The 16,668-nt window shown below is 40.2% G+C and overlaps 2 protein-coding genes across 2 annotated transcripts in view; both read right to left on the bottom strand.

Annotated features, from left to right (window-relative positions):
* Positions 1–193: 193 nt before the first annotated feature.
* LOC117460941 (double-strand-break repair protein rad21 homolog A-like) lies at positions 194–10,448 on the bottom strand. Its single transcript, XM_034102578.2, has 14 exons — positions 10,310–10,448; positions 8,792–8,974; positions 8,092–8,221; positions 7,813–7,912; positions 7,601–7,707; positions 7,220–7,417; positions 5,172–5,297; positions 4,831–4,956; positions 4,126–4,349; positions 3,457–3,610; positions 3,143–3,288; positions 2,681–2,854; positions 1,356–1,439; positions 194–1,114 (listed from the first exon to the last, which is right to left on the bottom strand). The coding sequence occupies exons 2-14, from the start codon at positions 8,933–8,935 to the stop codon at positions 923–925; spliced, it is 1,905 nt and encodes a 634-aa protein (XP_033958469.1). The 5' UTR covers positions 8,936–8,974; positions 10,310–10,448; the 3' UTR covers positions 194–922.
* Positions 10,449–13,596: 3,148 nt separating this feature from the next.
* The window catches only part of LOC117460478 (exostosin-1a-like), a 41,378-nt gene continuing 38,306 nt past the window's right edge, over positions 13,597–16,668 (bottom strand). The window contains exon 11 of the mRNA XM_034101906.2: positions 13,597–16,504. Coding sequence (XP_033957797.1) covers positions 16,319–16,504 — 186 coding nt within the window. The 3' untranslated portion in view covers positions 13,597–16,318. The remainder of the gene's footprint in view (positions 16,505–16,668) is intronic.

Below are 16,668 nucleotides of genomic sequence, written 5' to 3'. Positions count from 1 at the left end.
TTCGGTGTACGACTATAGAATGGGAAATTAGACGCCATTGTCTTTTCTACTGTGAGCAATCAGACCACACATATACACTTAAAAATAAACATGGTTTCTATATTGATATGTGTTGATTCTTTCTTCATGTCTAGCTTTATGAAGCCCATTATTAGAAAATGACCCTAAAAGTGAATAATGACCATTAACCAAGTACTTAAAACACTTTATTTCAAATCTTTACAGATGTATCACAACTAGGTTACCCAAAGACTAAAAAGGTGGGATACTGAACTCAACTGTAACAAGAACATTACCTAGTTACATAATGCAAAAAAGGTGAATAAGCATAAACGTAAAAAGGTACAAAACAAATATTACATAAAACTTAAGTGATAAACTGCCTGAATTATCAACATCTGAAACATGATATTTAATGCCAGCTAAGATTCACAATTATTTTTGACAGATTAATTGTTTTGTTTATCATGAAAGAACAAGTGCAACAAGGAGAAGATGGGACAGGTTACACCTCTGAGCAACAAAACAGTACCTTTCCATAACATGTACAGAGTCAATACAGGATTCCATGTGAAAATACAGGGCTCTTTATCTAAAATCTGCAATGATTCAGGTGCGAGGGGTATGAAACTTGTGAAATAAGAAGACAATGGAAGTTTTACTTACAAAACAGAAGCTTACAAATTGGTGACTGAAAAAAGATGCTTTATAAATATACTTGTTAAACATTCTTCTCACTTTGTTTGAACCAAATGAATACTGCATGATTCCACCTGTAGTACAGTAAAATCCTTTATTTGAAAAGCTTCAAACCCGTTTCCCACTACACCCTCCGCCAGAAAAAAATGGGCTGACAGGCAAATAGTTGAGTAATTAAAAAAGTATGTCTGTTGCAAGCAGAGTGCGTCTGTTCTTCCAATGTCTAAATAAGGTTGAATCTTGGTCCAGCGGCGGCAACGATGTCGCTGTAGGGCTCAGTCTGGGTGATCTCGATGGCTTGCTGCTTCTTGAGAACGAGGAAACTGTAAAACTTAGCAGCAGCCTGCTTCTTGTTGTTGTTCCGGCACAACTCGATCAGGCTGACTGAGTCTGCACCAGTCTTGGCCATGACGCGCTATGGGGTAAAAAGCACAAAATGTTTCCATAAAACCAGGAATAAAGCTTTCCAAATTGTGTTATTTTATTCAAATATATAAAGAGAAACTCTTTTGCACATGGCAGATAAAAAGTTAAATCCTGGTTAAATCTCTGAAACCAAAATGCAATCACAGGGTTTTACAAAGAAAGTCTATGACAACAGTTTCAGTCTACTTTATAAAAATGCAGATAAATGTCGTAAATAACTGTTTCTGTACCTGGAGTCCGTGCAGCATTTGCTGGGTTCGCTTGTTCCACCTCTTCTCCTCCTGATCCTGATCTCCAGCCTGACCTTCCTCTTCCTGTGGATCAAACACACCATCATTAGCATCAAATGGCCCATACTCAGAACCCAACACTCTTGCCTTTGTGTAGTCTCTACTATAACAATTGCAATAATTACTCGTTTTGTTTTACTTGCTCTCTTCTAGCACATTTTCTTAAAAAACTAACTACCAGAATGCATCACTCAGGGTTCCTGCAGGTTTCGCCAACTCAAATTTAAGACCTTTTAAAGACCACTTTGAATAGAATTTAAGACCTATTTCACAGCAAGAAAGTATGAAGGAAAATTGCTATGAAAGAAGAAATACGTCCCATAATTACTTGCAAAGTAAATGTATTCATGTTCAACATAACAATGACTGAACATAACAGCACAGACCTGTGTTAGCGTGTTAGACAAAAAGTGTGTGTGTGTGTGTGTGTTAGGGCTGTGCAATTAATCATATTTGCCCTGAACGCAAGCCGAGGGCATACAAAAATATTAATATTTTATATTAATATAATATTAATATTAACTAATTTCACCCCGCTCTCGGGGTGGACGCCCTCTCAGCCCTAGTCTGGCGGAAACACTGGTTGACGTAGAGCCAAACGTCGTCCGGCGGTCCCCCGGTGTTGTTGCGGGAGCTGCTACACTAGCCAACGCTGCACTAGCTAACGCTACATTAGCAAAACAAACGCTAATTTATTTTGCAAAAGGTGCAGCGGGCTTCAAACACGTTCCCTCCACTGGTTTCAATCAAGCACTACATTTGATGTTTTCCAACCAAATACGGTTGAACTTACACCTCCCCATATTTATTTGTAAGTAGATTTGAAGATACATGAGTTTCTGACTGCCGCTAGCTGAGGTTTGGTTGCTTGGTTACTAGCTGGGTGTTCTCCAATAAGGGGCCGGGGGAAACAAAAGTTAGTGATTACTGGTTCCATGTTGATTTAATTCAATACAAATTGTTGGGGGGAACTGAAAGGCTCTTACCGTACTGGTTACTTTGCAGCGCGGACATTTCCCCCAAAACACATTTAGACGCGATCGCAACACAGAAGTACCTTTCAAATACGATCATTCTTAAGACCTACTAAATCATATTTAAGACCTTTCTTATTTGTTTTGGTCATATTTAAGACCTTTTTAAAGCCTTAAAATCAGATTATCAAATGTAAGACATTAAGACTTTTTAAGACCCTGCGGGAACCCTGATCACTATCAAATCATTCATTCAGAATACAGTTAACCAGAGAAAGTTTTGCCCCTCACCTCCTCTTCGTCGCTATCATCCTTCTTGTCTTTATCCTTTTCTTCCAGAAGGTCGAGCTCTGGGACGAGCTGTGTGAGGCTGAGGCTGCTCTCCTCTGGGGGGAGGTCCACTGCGTCTAACCCCTGAGTGAGCACCGAGCGGTCGGCCACCTGCTGCGGCTCCAAGGGAGCCATCTGAAAGAGAGGAAAGCAGTCTTTACTTGATTTGTGAGCATTTCCGAGTGTGCTGCGTCAGAATTCAAATAAGTAAAACATCATTTAAGAAAAAAAGAAAGCCACCATATGGCGTAATAGCTCCGTTCATTAATAGATTAGATCAATGTGGCCTGATTTAAGTGGAATAATCAAACCATTAGAGGCTGTTAAACATCTTTTTTTTTCTCTATGGAAGTGCTATGGAAACATTTTGCAAACTCAATTGCAGTGTTTTGAGACAGAAGAATGAAGGTGACAAGTACTCACAGGTAGAGAGACCTCTTTGTCCATGGTCTTGCGTTTGACCCCGCGAGGGGTGGAGGGAGGAGGCATGACGGTCTCGTCCAGGGTGGTCCTGCTGCCCTCCATCACAGAGGCTGACATCATGCTGGGATCCTCCATGATAGTTTGGTCTGAGGGAAGAATAAGGGAGATTGTTAATGAAAAGTCAAATGTGGATGTGAACACAGCCTTAATAACTGATGGCGTCTTCTGCCACTGGTCCCTTTCCCCCCTCACAGAACTCATGACATGTCTGCACTGGGATATGACCTCCCCTCGTCTCTTCGAGCGTGTCTTACCGATAACATCTCTGTGCGGATTCAGGACCTCTTCTCTGGGCACCTCTGGGTTCTCCAGCTCTTTGAGGAACTCATCCAGACTGTCTGCTTCGCCGCCCTTTCTCCTCTTCCTCAGCTCGTCCGGCACCAGAGGCGTCAAGCAGCGGGTGAACATCTGACACCAAACACTTTAAAAGTTAAACTTCTACAAGAGTTTTATTTTAAAACAGAACACTTTATGCAAAGTCGGTTGTATAATAAAGTTTAGGGAGTGTTAGGGAGGACGGATGCTAGACAAAAAGAAAAGTCTACTCTGCTCAATTATGCATCAACACGTTTCTTATTCAGTATTCTGGAAGGGTAACTTGTGGGTGTGGGAGGATAGGGGAAAAAAGACAGAAACCAATCCCTTTCTCCACCTCCTTCAATGTTCTCCTTTTAAAATCGCACAGCCTGAACTGAATGTCAATGAATGATACAATAAAATAATAAATCTTCCTTCTCCTCCTCTATTAAACAGTGCATGAGTCTGACCTACTTGGGAGAATCAGACCTCCGCTGTGTGGCTTGCTCATTACTGTTCCCAGAGTGGTAATACTGCTTGTCAGTGATTTACAGATCTGGTACGATTCAAATAGTTACGTGTACTTTTGTATCCACAAATGCATATTTATGCCAAGCGATTGTTACCTTGAGCAGCCTGGGGTTCCACAGGGGCTGAGCAGGCAGAGAGAAAAGCTTCTCCACCCCTCCGGTCTCCTTCCACATCATTAGCTTCTTGGTGGGAGGGGCGAGGTCCAGAGTGGTGACAATGTCCGAGTAGTCCGACAGCTGGGCCCTGATGGTCTTACTGTCCAGCTCCTTTACACTGTCTACAATAAGCTTCCTCTTACGCTTTGCCTTGGTCTCTTTCACTGTGGAGTGAAGGAACAAATGAATACTATATGACTGCTTTGCTTTTGTTACTCCATCATTAAAAATATATCATTTCGGAAACTGTTGTAAATAAAGCACTACCACAACATAAAGGATTCATTTTCAATTGAATGTCAATGCTGCACGTTTTTTTAAAAAACAGTCCTGTGCATATTTGCAACGTTGCCTGCAACTGCACAATACAACCAGTAGTGTTTAATAGGTTAGAAAAGGTACAGCAACATCTCTGATGGTTAACTAAGGTATATTGATAATCTTCATGCACTTTTATTTTATCTTCCTGCGTTTGCTATATTGTTGAAATTGTGGAAGATTGAAAAAAATGGGAACCTTGAAGATGAGACTTTCTGCAGAATTGCTTTTGAGAAGAAGAATTAACTCTGAATTGTATACAAAAATAGAAAAAATAAGAAGTTTAGATGCAGACATCTCTATAGGAAGGTTATGGGAGGGTCTTACCAGTGATGTCAATGGGCTCCAGGGCAAAGGCCTCCTCCTCATTGTGAACCAGAGTGGTCTGCTCTGTCTGGTCAGCCATGGCTGGCAGGGGCTCTGCTGGGCCGGAGTCTGGGCTCTCTGGACCCGCTGCACACACAAACAAAATGGAAGTTCTCCATCAACATGCAAGTTATGCCACAGTGTGCATATAACTAATAACACACAACTAAGCATGGTTTTCAGCTGAATTATACGATGTGCAGTTTTATAGTGTGCACCAACTACAGCAATACGATTGAGAAGAAAGTGCAGCATTAACTTTTTCATACGCTGTGCAATAAGACAAAGTCAACTTTACTTACGTGACTGTAGGTTGTCGAAGTCGTCCTCGTCGTCTCCGTGATCTGGAGGTATCATGACGCTTTCTGTGAGGACTGGAGGGTCATCAAAGATACCTCCCCCATCTTCAGAGCTCAGTAGCTTATCAACTGGAGAAAAAGAAAGAAAGAAAAAAAATATATATCAGGATTAACTCTATTACTTAAATCGTAAAAGTCTTAATAACGGGCATGAAAACAGGTCAGGGGTGAAAAAGGTGAGAAGGATATTATCCCTCTAGGGGGGTCCGGGGGCATGCTCCCCCGGAAGAACATTTTGAATATTCCATATTTTAAAGCATCAATCTGATGCATTTTGCCAACCTGGAGAGAGCTGGAGAAACTTAACTTCAGCCATGAGTCAAAAATATTATGACCTCCTTACTAAGTATTATCAGGGATGCAAACTCATCAGGTATGGAAAAGGTGACAAGGACCCGAGCCCCCCGACATATCGGCTTTAAAATGAGGAATAACAGAGGATTTTAGCAGTCAGAACAACTAAAGCAGCAGTGATAATAATAACAGAAATGGTAAAGAGTCACATCTAATAGAAATATATAAAAGCATTTATTTTATTTGTGTAGCAGTCAGTTTATAATTTTGGCAGCACTGTTGAGCATTTTGAAAATCTATTGTCATGCCTCTGTGCAAGGCTGAGTCTTTCGATCTTTATGGCATCTGGTGTAAAGTAACTAAATTCATAAACTCAAGTACTATACTTGGGTACAATTTTGAGACACTTGTACTTTATTTAAGTATTTCAATGTTTTGCTACTTTGTTCTTCTTCTCCTCTAGAGTTCATAGGTAAATAGTGTACTTTTACTCCACTACATGTATTTAATACCTTTAGTTACTTCACAGATCTGGATGAATGATGTGAAATCTAATCAAGTGTTGAATCAGACTTTAGTTCCACCTGCAGTATACAAAGTCATTCAAACTAGCTGCACCTTTACCAGCTTTGAGAACACTTTCATGATCAATCATTATAAAACATATCATATATATTATTCTGAAATGGACCAATCTGCACAACGACTACTTTTACTGTCGCTACTTTCACTATATTTTGATGAGAATACTTTTCTACTTTTACTTGAGGAACATTTTGAATGCAGTACTTTTACTAACACAGTATTCCTATTCCTACACTCTGGTACTTCTACTTTTACTCAAGTACAAGACCTGAGTACTTCTACTTTTACTCAAGTACAAGATCTGAGTACTTCTACTTTTACTCAAGTACAAGATCTGAGTATTTCTGCTTTTAATCAAGTACAAGATCTGAGTACTTCTACTTTTACTCAAGTACAAGATCTGAGTATTTCTGCTTTTACTCTAGTACAATATCTGAGTGCTTCTACTTTTACTCAAGTACAAGATCTATACTTATACCACCTCCGTTTATCGCCTATGAAAAAAAAACTATTAGAAAACGAAGGCTAAAGCTAACGTTAGCAGATAGTGACAATGTATGCTAGCTAGCTAAACGATAATATTGTGACAGAAACACTTTTCAGTGCACATCACGCTCTGCGCTCCGACAGGGAGCTCTGCTCTGAACACCTGCCCGGCCCGTTCTAACAGCTGTTCACCAGCGGTCCAGTCTGTACCACAGTGACTCCGGACCGCACAGTTAATATTAACGAACGCACCCGTAGCTAATGTGGCTGCTGAAGCTAGACCATCATCGCGGAGCAGCAGAGCCGACAGGCAGGAAGACTCGAGCACACAGCTCGCGCTGCATTATAATATATAAAAAAAGAACACCATGCGTGTCATGATGGCACATAACAGCTCGCGGCCGCAGATTACTCCGGGTCCCAGGCCCCCCGCCATACCCCAAAAATATTTTTATTGCAGATCTACATGAATCACACAAACGACCTATTTTGGATTCAAAACGCCGAATTTGGCCGAAAGGTGAGTGATTCTCATGCCTGTAATAAACAACTTCAATTGTAGTTTAATATAGCCAATGTTCAGATTTTTTTTTTTAAGTATATAAATGAACCATAGAAAATCTCACCAAGCATTCCCCCATCAGTGTTGCCCAAGGAGGCGTCCCCGAAGTCGTCGTACTCCATGTGGTTGGACTTTTCAGGGAGAGCAGCTGGGCCTGGCTCAGCCTCCAGCAAAAGGTTGGAGGCTGAGGCACCGTGCATGATATCCTCCTCAAACGTGCTGGGATCACGCATCATCTCACGGTCATCCATACCAAAGTCAGCTGAAGTGTAGAGAAAGTTATTTTTTAGAGATGAGTCACAGATTTAAAATGTTGATCAGTAAATGCTGTGTTAAAAATGTTTTCCTTTTTATCATGTTGAAATATACTACCATCTACACATACATATGCAGTGTATGGTAGGAGTTGACATCAAATATATACAATGGATGTATAGTGTTGTACCAAAGTCATTGTCCTGCAGGAGGCTGAGGTTGCCAACATCTTCCCTCATTGTGATCTCTTCCACTCGGCTCTGGTTCAGGGTGAACTGCTGGGCCACATCTATGTCACTGTTGGAAAAAGCATTGAGGATGAGGAAGCAGCCGGTGCGCATAAAACATCAATTTACAAATGATGATGGGTGGAAAACAGATCAGTAAATGTTGTCAACTTACTCCAGATCAGGTAATGGCTGGTCAAAGTCATGGAACTCTTCTGGGAGGGTGATGGCATTGTAGGCTGCCTCTCTATTTTCCTCAGGTAGATCCACCACACCTTAAGGTACATGCAAGTAATGTTGTTATACCATGCAACTGTTCTCCCATGACCCTTTGCTTCACAAAGTCAAAGACGAATCTGCATATTTTTGTATATCAGCCATGTGACTCATTTAAAAAGAACATTACAGAAAGCACTGTGCTCAAGGACTATTTTGACTTGTCATTTTTGCTTACCTGGTCTAAAAGCCATTTTGATCTTGATGAAGGCTTCATTACAGTCGGCAAGCAGGTACTTGGCCTTCCTGTGGTAGATTCTCACCACCCCGAGCAGCAGGTGGCCTGACGTACGCAACGCCATCTTGACCTAAGAAGAGTAAAAAAGGTGTGGAATGGAACAATGATATGTCGCGTTAGTAGGGTACCTTCATCTAAAAACAAGACTGTACTGTGTCATGAGAGTACAACATTGAACAGAAATGAGGTGATTTAAAAAAAAAAAACAGTGAAAATAAAACATTTTACAAAGGCTCAACAATTTGCTGATTTGCAGAGGCTAAGCTTAAGGCAAGTTAGATTTGAGACATTTAAAAACCGAGCAACACCAGAAATAAATTATTCATAAACTTCAAGGTGTTCACATCTTAGGACTTTTGAAAGATGGATTAAATACTTTTAAATAACAAATAAGCCTTATTTTTAGATCATTGGATTAATTGAAATCTTTTAAAAAGGATCGGCAAAAAACATTTCGCTCATATGTGTTTTCATTTATCCTTATTTGGTAGAAAAATGTGTTATTTAGCTCTTTATCATCAACAGTAGAATAAAAGCCATTCAACAACCCTGGGCTAAAGCAACACTGAAGCGTGCACTGTGAGCTGAAGCACTGAAGCAGGAACATCAGGATGCAGAGAGAGCACTTTTGTCTTTTTACCTTTGGACAGATGATGCTCTCCACACTGCTCTCGAGGTTGCATTCGAAGACATGAGCCTTGGTCAGCTTTTTGTCCCAATGGGCCGCTAGCCAGATCTTGGCCAGCGGCCCACGTTTGCTGAGCACAAAGTGGGCGTAAAACATCGCCCTGGTTCCCCTGGCTCACACAGAGGTATGATTCACCTGGAAGAGAATATTGATTAGTTTATGCACAGAGAAAAGTGATTCTAGAAAGGCCAAACTTAAAAAACAATATTATTCCTTAGACGCATTTGCGAAACCATCTCGTTTTAACATAACTTTAGCTAATTATCACAGTTCATGATTAGAGAACATGATTTCTTAATAGAATATATGCTTGTTATTATGAACAGTTTGAATATTTCACTGACATCAAGCTTTTCAGAAAATCGTGCTCAATAATGTTGGGGGAAGTTAAAAGCAAACCTGAAGAAGAAAACAGCTGGAACTGCACTTATCAGAATAAGCAGGCTATCAAACATCGAACTAATCTTTAAAGAAAAGTGTTGTTTATATTGGCATAAGAAAGAAATCCAAATAAATAAAGACCGCCAAAACACATTTAGAGATTGAGCAATATGAATTGAAACACGGGGATATTTTCCCTCTTCAGCAAAGAGGAGAAACGTTAAGCCCAAACCCCCCTTCAACGTTGAATGATTTTGGCAAACGTAATGTTAGACATAGATGGTTCTTAATTCATTATAACCGGCAACTCATTTAAAAAGAATTTGGGCCTACTATATTCCAAATGAATGTATTTCATTACAACATTTGCTAATCTTATCTCGCCTCATGGGATAACGAGCACTAACATCGATAAAATGCACTCGTTGTGTCTCTTGCTGCTTAATTTGACGAAATGTTAACTTAAACAGTTTGTCACATTACTCATTGAATGTAAAAAAATATAAAGCACGGAATGAGATTCTGAAAATGAGATTTTAAACAAAACAAGCGCCGACTTCACTCAAGTTCCGCCTATTTCCCTACCAGAGAATCAAACATTAGAAATGCACATGTCTGCCTACGGTAACCGACACTTTTACTGTTTCCAGTTGATTAAAAGAACTCTGCGTGGTTTGTGTGCAATAAATGCGATGCGATGAGTTTAGGGCGCCAAGGGGTTGGTCAGCGCCAGTAAATAGTCGGCGCCATCAAGTGGGATGAACTAAATTAGCCGCCAGCTAACTACAAAATGAGCACTGAAGCCGATTCCTACAGATTAAGGTTAATTGAAATAGAGTTATAGATTTAAAAACGGTGGACAAACCACAATTTGCCAATGAAACAACAGTAAAGAAACCGGAAAGAGGCGTCTATCACAACCTAATCGTACTTTCCCCCCCTCTAGTAGCACAACTGTATCGTTAGCTGGTGGCTAACGGCTCCCTGTATAGTGAAGGCCGCAATAAATCCACACAAACGTGCATGCTTATTTCACCTCGTAAAACACACAAAACAACCCGAAAATATTTCAGCTGCAAGCACACTTACCGGGAGCACCCCCTTTACGATGAAATCCCAATGATTATGTTATTTCTCCCAGCGAATTCTCCCCTGTTGTACTCATTAAAACAGCCAAGATGGCGCCAGTCGCCTTCCTCCCGCTCACCGCTGTCCTTTTAAAATCGGCAGGATGTTTACAGTCAAAAATGGCGGAGGAGGAGTCTGTTGCTGAGGCCGACGCTGACAGACGGCGCACAGTGAGCAGAAAGCGGAGACAGGGGGCGCTGTGTCACAATGCTTACCAGAGAGCCTGCTGGCCAATCCATTGACAAAATATGGTTATCGAAATACAGTGCATCGTGTTTTACATAGTAGACTCATTCCATGCATATCCTATTATCAGATTAGTACTAAATTGTTGTTGTTTCATAATATTCCTAACTTTGTTAAGGGGTTCACTTCTCACTGTTACCCATTGTCCAATAAAGTGTAGTGGTCATAATAAGTATTACCTCTGTATGAATCTAATCATGGCTGCTGAAGGCAGATAGACACTTAACCTACTTTTATACAGATTATGGTTCTACCCAGGCCCATTACGACTCACTATCAACAGAGTGGCCCCAACCAAACCGGCATCTTTTAGGTAATGCACATTTTTCCCAGTAGGCCTGATTGTTAAATTCAGGAGTCTCAGTTGCAGGGCTCTGTTTCTGTACACTCTGGTAGGCAAGCAGAGCCATAATCAACGTTATCTTGATACACATGAACCAAATATCCTGCTATAAAAAAAAAGAAAGTAAGTAGCCTAATGATTAATTCAATTAATTAGGGAGGCGTGTGGCGTAGTTCAAACCCCACTGCAGTCAGCATGTCGTTGTGTCCCTGGGCAAGACACTTCACCCCAAATTGCTCCTGTGGGGATTGTCCACAGTATTGAGTATGTAAGTCGCTTTGGATAAAAGCATCTACCAAGTGACATGTAATGTAATTAAGGTTATTTGGGCAAATTCATCACGAGAACTTTAATAAGGTGACACATTGTGTACATAAGGATGAAAGACTGAAATGAACAATGCCTGCTTAACATATGCAGTCCTTTGAGTTGAATACCAACTAGGGAACTAGCTATCCATGCAGATTACAAAAAACAATGTCCAATATTAGATGGAGAGATGAGGAGCATGCCTGGCAGAGAGGCCAACTCATCTACAATCAAATTGCAAAATTGGTATGCAGTAAAGCGGATTTGTCTCATAGGCTACAGCATCTGCTGCTGTAGAACGTCTGCCAGTTGAGCATGTTTATGATTTACAAGCAGCAGGGCTCCACATCATTAGATTAAAGTTACATTAGGTTGTTATTATCAGCATAGATTGAGAATTGATTTAGCGAATCAGTTCAAGTCACATGCCCTGCAAACCAATGTGTAGCTGGATATCTGCAGTGACATCACAAATTGAAAACAAGGTAAAGTCACATAATGCATCATTATCCCAGGACAATAACATTGGCGGTAAGCATTCATTACTTTTAGAGGAAGTAATGCAATGTGTGCAAATATGCTCAGAATCAATCAGAAACACCGCTGCACAAACTCACAGGCTCATTGGGAGATTAATTTAATATTGATCTAGGCCAAACTACTACACCATTCCCAAATTGAAAGCAGACAGATGCAGGAGAGAGAAAAATGAATTGAAAAAAGGTATAATATAAAACCTGATGGAGGGAGCTTTTAATGTATTAGCAATATGATCATTTTAAATCAAAATCTATAGTGTCTTTTGAATCATGCAAATAAATTAATGTAGGACACGTTTTAACACAAAGATGCACATGTCTGGACGGTGACACACTTTTGGTCTGCCATCTGCTAGACAGGATCATTTTATCCAGATAGCTGAATGCTGGTTGTTGTTGTTGTCATGTGGCGGAGACGTCTAAACAGCCTCAGAGAAAGCAACCACTTCTATTTCCTGCTTTTAGACGAGCTACTGTGTTGACGTACAATGTGTGAGTCACAAAGGCTGAACATCTGATTATCTCTACATACCAGAACAGAAGTATATTATTATGTGCACAGCTGTATGAAATGCTGTGCTTTGTATTTGCCGAAGTAGTCTTGTATGTATGCACAAACTGTACTCAGGAGAGATGTGGGCTGAAAAGAACGACTGATTTGTATCTAGGCAACTGATGAGTTGAGATTTAGATTGCTTTATTCAAAATGAATTGTTTCTGGCTAATGGTGCCATAATTTGCCTAATCTTAATTTATTTAATTATATCTCCACAGGGATCCCCTTCTATTTATCTGTAACTGCTTTTTGATTAGGCGCTGTATGACATGCTGTAGTACTGTCACAGCAACAATCTTAATTTGTTTTCACCTTCTAGCTCATTAAATATATAATATAGTGGTATGTTTGATTAGATACATTAAGGGATGGGTTTCCTTCTATTTTTTTTCCCTGAGTGTATTTGAAACGTGCTCCATTAATGTGTGATGTAAAGCTGTTAGAAAAGGAAGGACATTTCTCAAACTTGTCTGGAGTCACAGTATTACATCTTCCATTGGGGAACTGACTGCATGCATGCGGAGCTCGATCTCCTCTGCAGATACACATCTCCTCAGTAGGATCGTGAGACTTTAAACTGATTAGCATTCTGTTAACTCACACAAGCAGACCTTTGGTAGTGGATTTACCTCCCCAGCACAGCATTTTCACTTCATGGTTTACCAAAAATCACTTATTTCCTTCCACTCTGTGCAACAAAGCATCTGCACATCTGGATCTCTGAGATGTATTCCTGATTTTCTTCCACAGACCATTCAGAATTGTCCAAATGTTTTCCTGCCCAGTTTTATATACTGCACAGCTTTTTCCTCCAAGAGTTATGCCCATTTTTTCTGTCCATGTGTGTGTGTGTGGTTTGGGGGTAGCAATCTCTCGTGTAGCCGTTGCTACAGCTGAGTTGGCAGCGCTCATGCACCATGGGATCATCCTGGATAGATGCTGTTATTTATGCAGCGTGTCTAAACCGATCATCCTGACACAGATTTATGTAAACACAGCAGTTTCTTGGCATAGGAAGAGGTTCACACACGCACAAGGAGGCTAAAGGTATTATTTCGTTTGGCTCTCCCTCAGAGGGCGCAGTGCATAAACCCAACATGGGAAATGTGTTTTAGGATCCCTGAAACTGTGTTACTAGCAGGTCAGAGAGGGATGACAACTAGGTCAGTGTCGAATTTCAAGTGTAATGTAATATCTTAAATTATATTCAAAGACGAACACACATGGTCACTCGTCAGACAAAAACAGACACAAATTCATTTCTTAATCAAACATTTTATTTGAGTTTTTATTTTATAAAATTATTTTACAAAATGGTGAATTTTCCCCTATCTTTCCAGTTTAATCTCTATAAAATTAGGTCTGCAGTTACGGAAGAGAGGGAAGGAAGCAGGCAGAGATTCAGTGGGGATGACATCCTGCCTCACAAATACTGTGTAAGAGAGAATTATGCATGTGGTACATGTACAAGTTCCTACAACAGAAAAGGCAGGAATGTCAGCATCAGATGTAGTGAGAAGTCTTGGTAGCATTCCAGTGTTAAACAATATCATTTAGGGAGCCTTTATGTGTTACTGGATATTGATAAAGAAAAAAAGACAATGAAATGAAAACTAGGACCTGTTTTTCGCACAAGCCAGATGAGACATTTTTTTCTTCTGAAGGCACATCAATATATAACCCCCTGCCCTCTGAAACAGAACGTTAGGAAGGAGCGAAAGATAGAGTAAATATCATCTTAAATATTGCACCAAGTTCATTTCTGAAATGTGATTCTCTTTACGACCATATTCAGTTGTCTTGATAGCACTGTGATTAGTAATGCCGGGATTGTTTATCTGCTGTGAAGCTGATGTCACATTCCAAGACGTGTAAATATACCATGCAGCACAAATCTCTCACACCTACACCCTTCCTTTCCCCTCTGTCTCACACATTTTACTTTCTAATGTAGACAAGGAATACTTTTAATGAACCAAACAAAAATGGGAATGCATGGCATCTCTAGTATGAATATCCTTGTAAGATGAAAATGTGTTAACATTTATTTATTTATGATCTATTGGCACATATTATGGTGAAGTTTACCTCACAAAATGAAAGCTACCACAGGAGGCGTCGGGGCAGGTGTGGTTAGATTGTTCTAGAGAAATGTTGCTGGCTTTAGAGCGATACTTCATGGACAGATCTGTGATTTAAAAATACATGGGCACATTTTAAATCCATCAAATTGTGTAACTAGTTTGGATAAGCTGATATGACGTATCAAGGCGGAATCAAAATGAAGAACAATTTGTTTTTAAGTTAATTGAATGAATTAGCCCTGTGAAGTTCCACTGCTATTCAATTGACCAATTTGCAGTTAATTAGTCTCAAATCAAGATATATGACAACGACAGAATTATTAAATATACTTGGAACATCCTGGTTTCACACTTTGCCTCTTGAATGTGTTAAAGCACAATACCAATCAGAACCCAACTGAGATGAATTGGTGTTTACATTTGTGATTATCAAGGACACAATTCTGCATTCTGCTAATACTGTGTAGATTGGAAGGCTTCTTATTTCATGTATTTATGTTAAAGAAATACCACAAATAAAAAAATGGTATGCATAACTCATAACATTTCCTAACATTTCCTATGCTTTTTTAAATGTTCCACAAATGCTTGTTCAGATTTCTTGTCAGTCTGGTCATATTGTTCAAATTGAGTCGTCTTTGTTCTGATGCCAGCTCTGACTGAAGCATTGTTTGATGCTTCTAGATGAAAGCAGAGTTAGCTCACGTCACTTGTCAGCCTGGGCCACTGGACTAAATGAAATTGGGTTTATGGCATATAAACAATCACTGTGTATAAATATCCCTCGCTATCTAAGCCCATAGATTCATTGCCTTGTTGTTATTGTTTTTTTATTTAAAACAGACGATTGGTTGGCTGAATTTAGCAAGCTCATCCTCTTTTAACCAAGACAACTCTTGTGATCTTCTATTATTCTCCAGGCCAGCACATACTCATGTACTAATTCAAGCTTTTCATATAAGCCTTTCAAAATTGAAGAAGAGACATGAGGAAGAATTCTTGCTAAAAATTAATATACAGAACTCAATTCAATTTCTGCATTTTTATTTCCGTCATGTGGATATCAATTCCCACATAGCATATTCAGTGAGTATAGCTAGTTGTGTGATGCTGATTATAAATGTTCAGAATGGCACATGATTTTGTACGTCAACTAAATACAAATTAAATGTCTTTTTACTTCAGAAATATGAATGCTGTACTTGACTGCGAGATCCATTATTCCATCAATTTAAAAGCAAATCACGAAAAACTAAATGGAAAGCAGCAAGACCAAGGTGCTCATTCTGCGCCGTGTCTTTTTCTTCCAGATCCCAACGCCGTTAGATAAACTTTAGGCACTGTGAATATCAGATCATAACTCAGGTCTGTGTGAGTGGGCTGTCTATCCTCTCTTCACCCACCCTGCTATCGGTTTCAATTAAGACAATACAGAGAGTATTGCTGGCCATTCATTCACTGTATAAAAAAAATAGCTAAACACAATCCAAAATAGAGTAATCATCTTCATAGTTATAATTATCAATCATATTCTCTCGGAAGAAACGTTCGGCGACCTGTGCAGAGTGTACAGAGGGGTTTGCCACTGCTTCAACAAGGAAGCAGCAACCTATGATTTCCAACCCCGTGACTTTGGCCAAGTCGAGCCTTTTTAAAAAGTCCTCAGGTGTCCTTCAGTGGGACATGTGTGCTCAGCTATCCCCCAATACACACGAGGAAGGGTAGAAAAGGACACCACCGAGGAGACCATTATGTCTTCCAGTTCCAATTTCCTCCTCTCAGTCCCATTTGCGTCTCCATTGATGCAGCCATGCGATCATGGAAAGGCTTCTCGACGTGTCCGCCCCCCTCGCCCCCGCCTTTTTAGTGTCCGGGGGGCGGGGCTTTGGAGGGTTATAGCCTCTCGATGTCCCTGTACTTCTTCCGCAGTATGGACACCTGATCTTTGAACAGGACCGGGTCCAGCCTCATCTGGGAGTGGACCAGGGGCATGCTGCCAAACCAGCTGGCAAACTTGTTCATGCAGGTCTGACGCTGGGCGAAATGGTCCGGGTCGGCCCAGCGAGACGCCCGGGAGCTCTGGGGGGGGGGGGGGGAAATGAGAGGAAAATGAATAATGCATCACAAATTATTCTGACCTTCCGGAACCTATTGTAATTATTCCCAAATGTTTCTTTAAGGCCATATTGCAAAATAAACTCATTTGAATACAAATGTGCAAATGATCAATGATCTGTCTAACA

The sequence above is a fragment of the Pseudochaenichthys georgianus genome, chromosome 16, assembly GCF_902827115.2.
Source record: "Pseudochaenichthys georgianus chromosome 16, fPseGeo1.2, whole genome shotgun sequence".
Taxonomy (NCBI): domain Eukaryota; kingdom Metazoa; phylum Chordata; class Actinopteri; order Perciformes; family Channichthyidae; genus Pseudochaenichthys; species Pseudochaenichthys georgianus.
Note: the sequence above shows the minus strand (reverse complement) of the source record. Positions and strands in the feature narration are given on the sequence as shown.

Bases quoted from the DNA above. Each gene is read 5' to 3' on its own strand.
- LOC117460941 (XM_034102578.2), bottom strand. From the start codon at position 8,935: ATGTTTTACGCCCACTTTGTGCTCAGCAAACGTGGGCCGCTGGCCAAG. The intron at 4,350-4,830 runs GTAAGACCCTCC...TTCACTCCACAG, and splicing joins GGAGCCCATTGACATCACTG to TGAAAGAGACCAAGGCAAAG. The intron at 1,115-1,355 runs GTACAGAAACAG...TTTACCCCATAG, and splicing joins AAATGCTGCACGGACTCCAG to CGCGTCATGGCCAAGACTGG.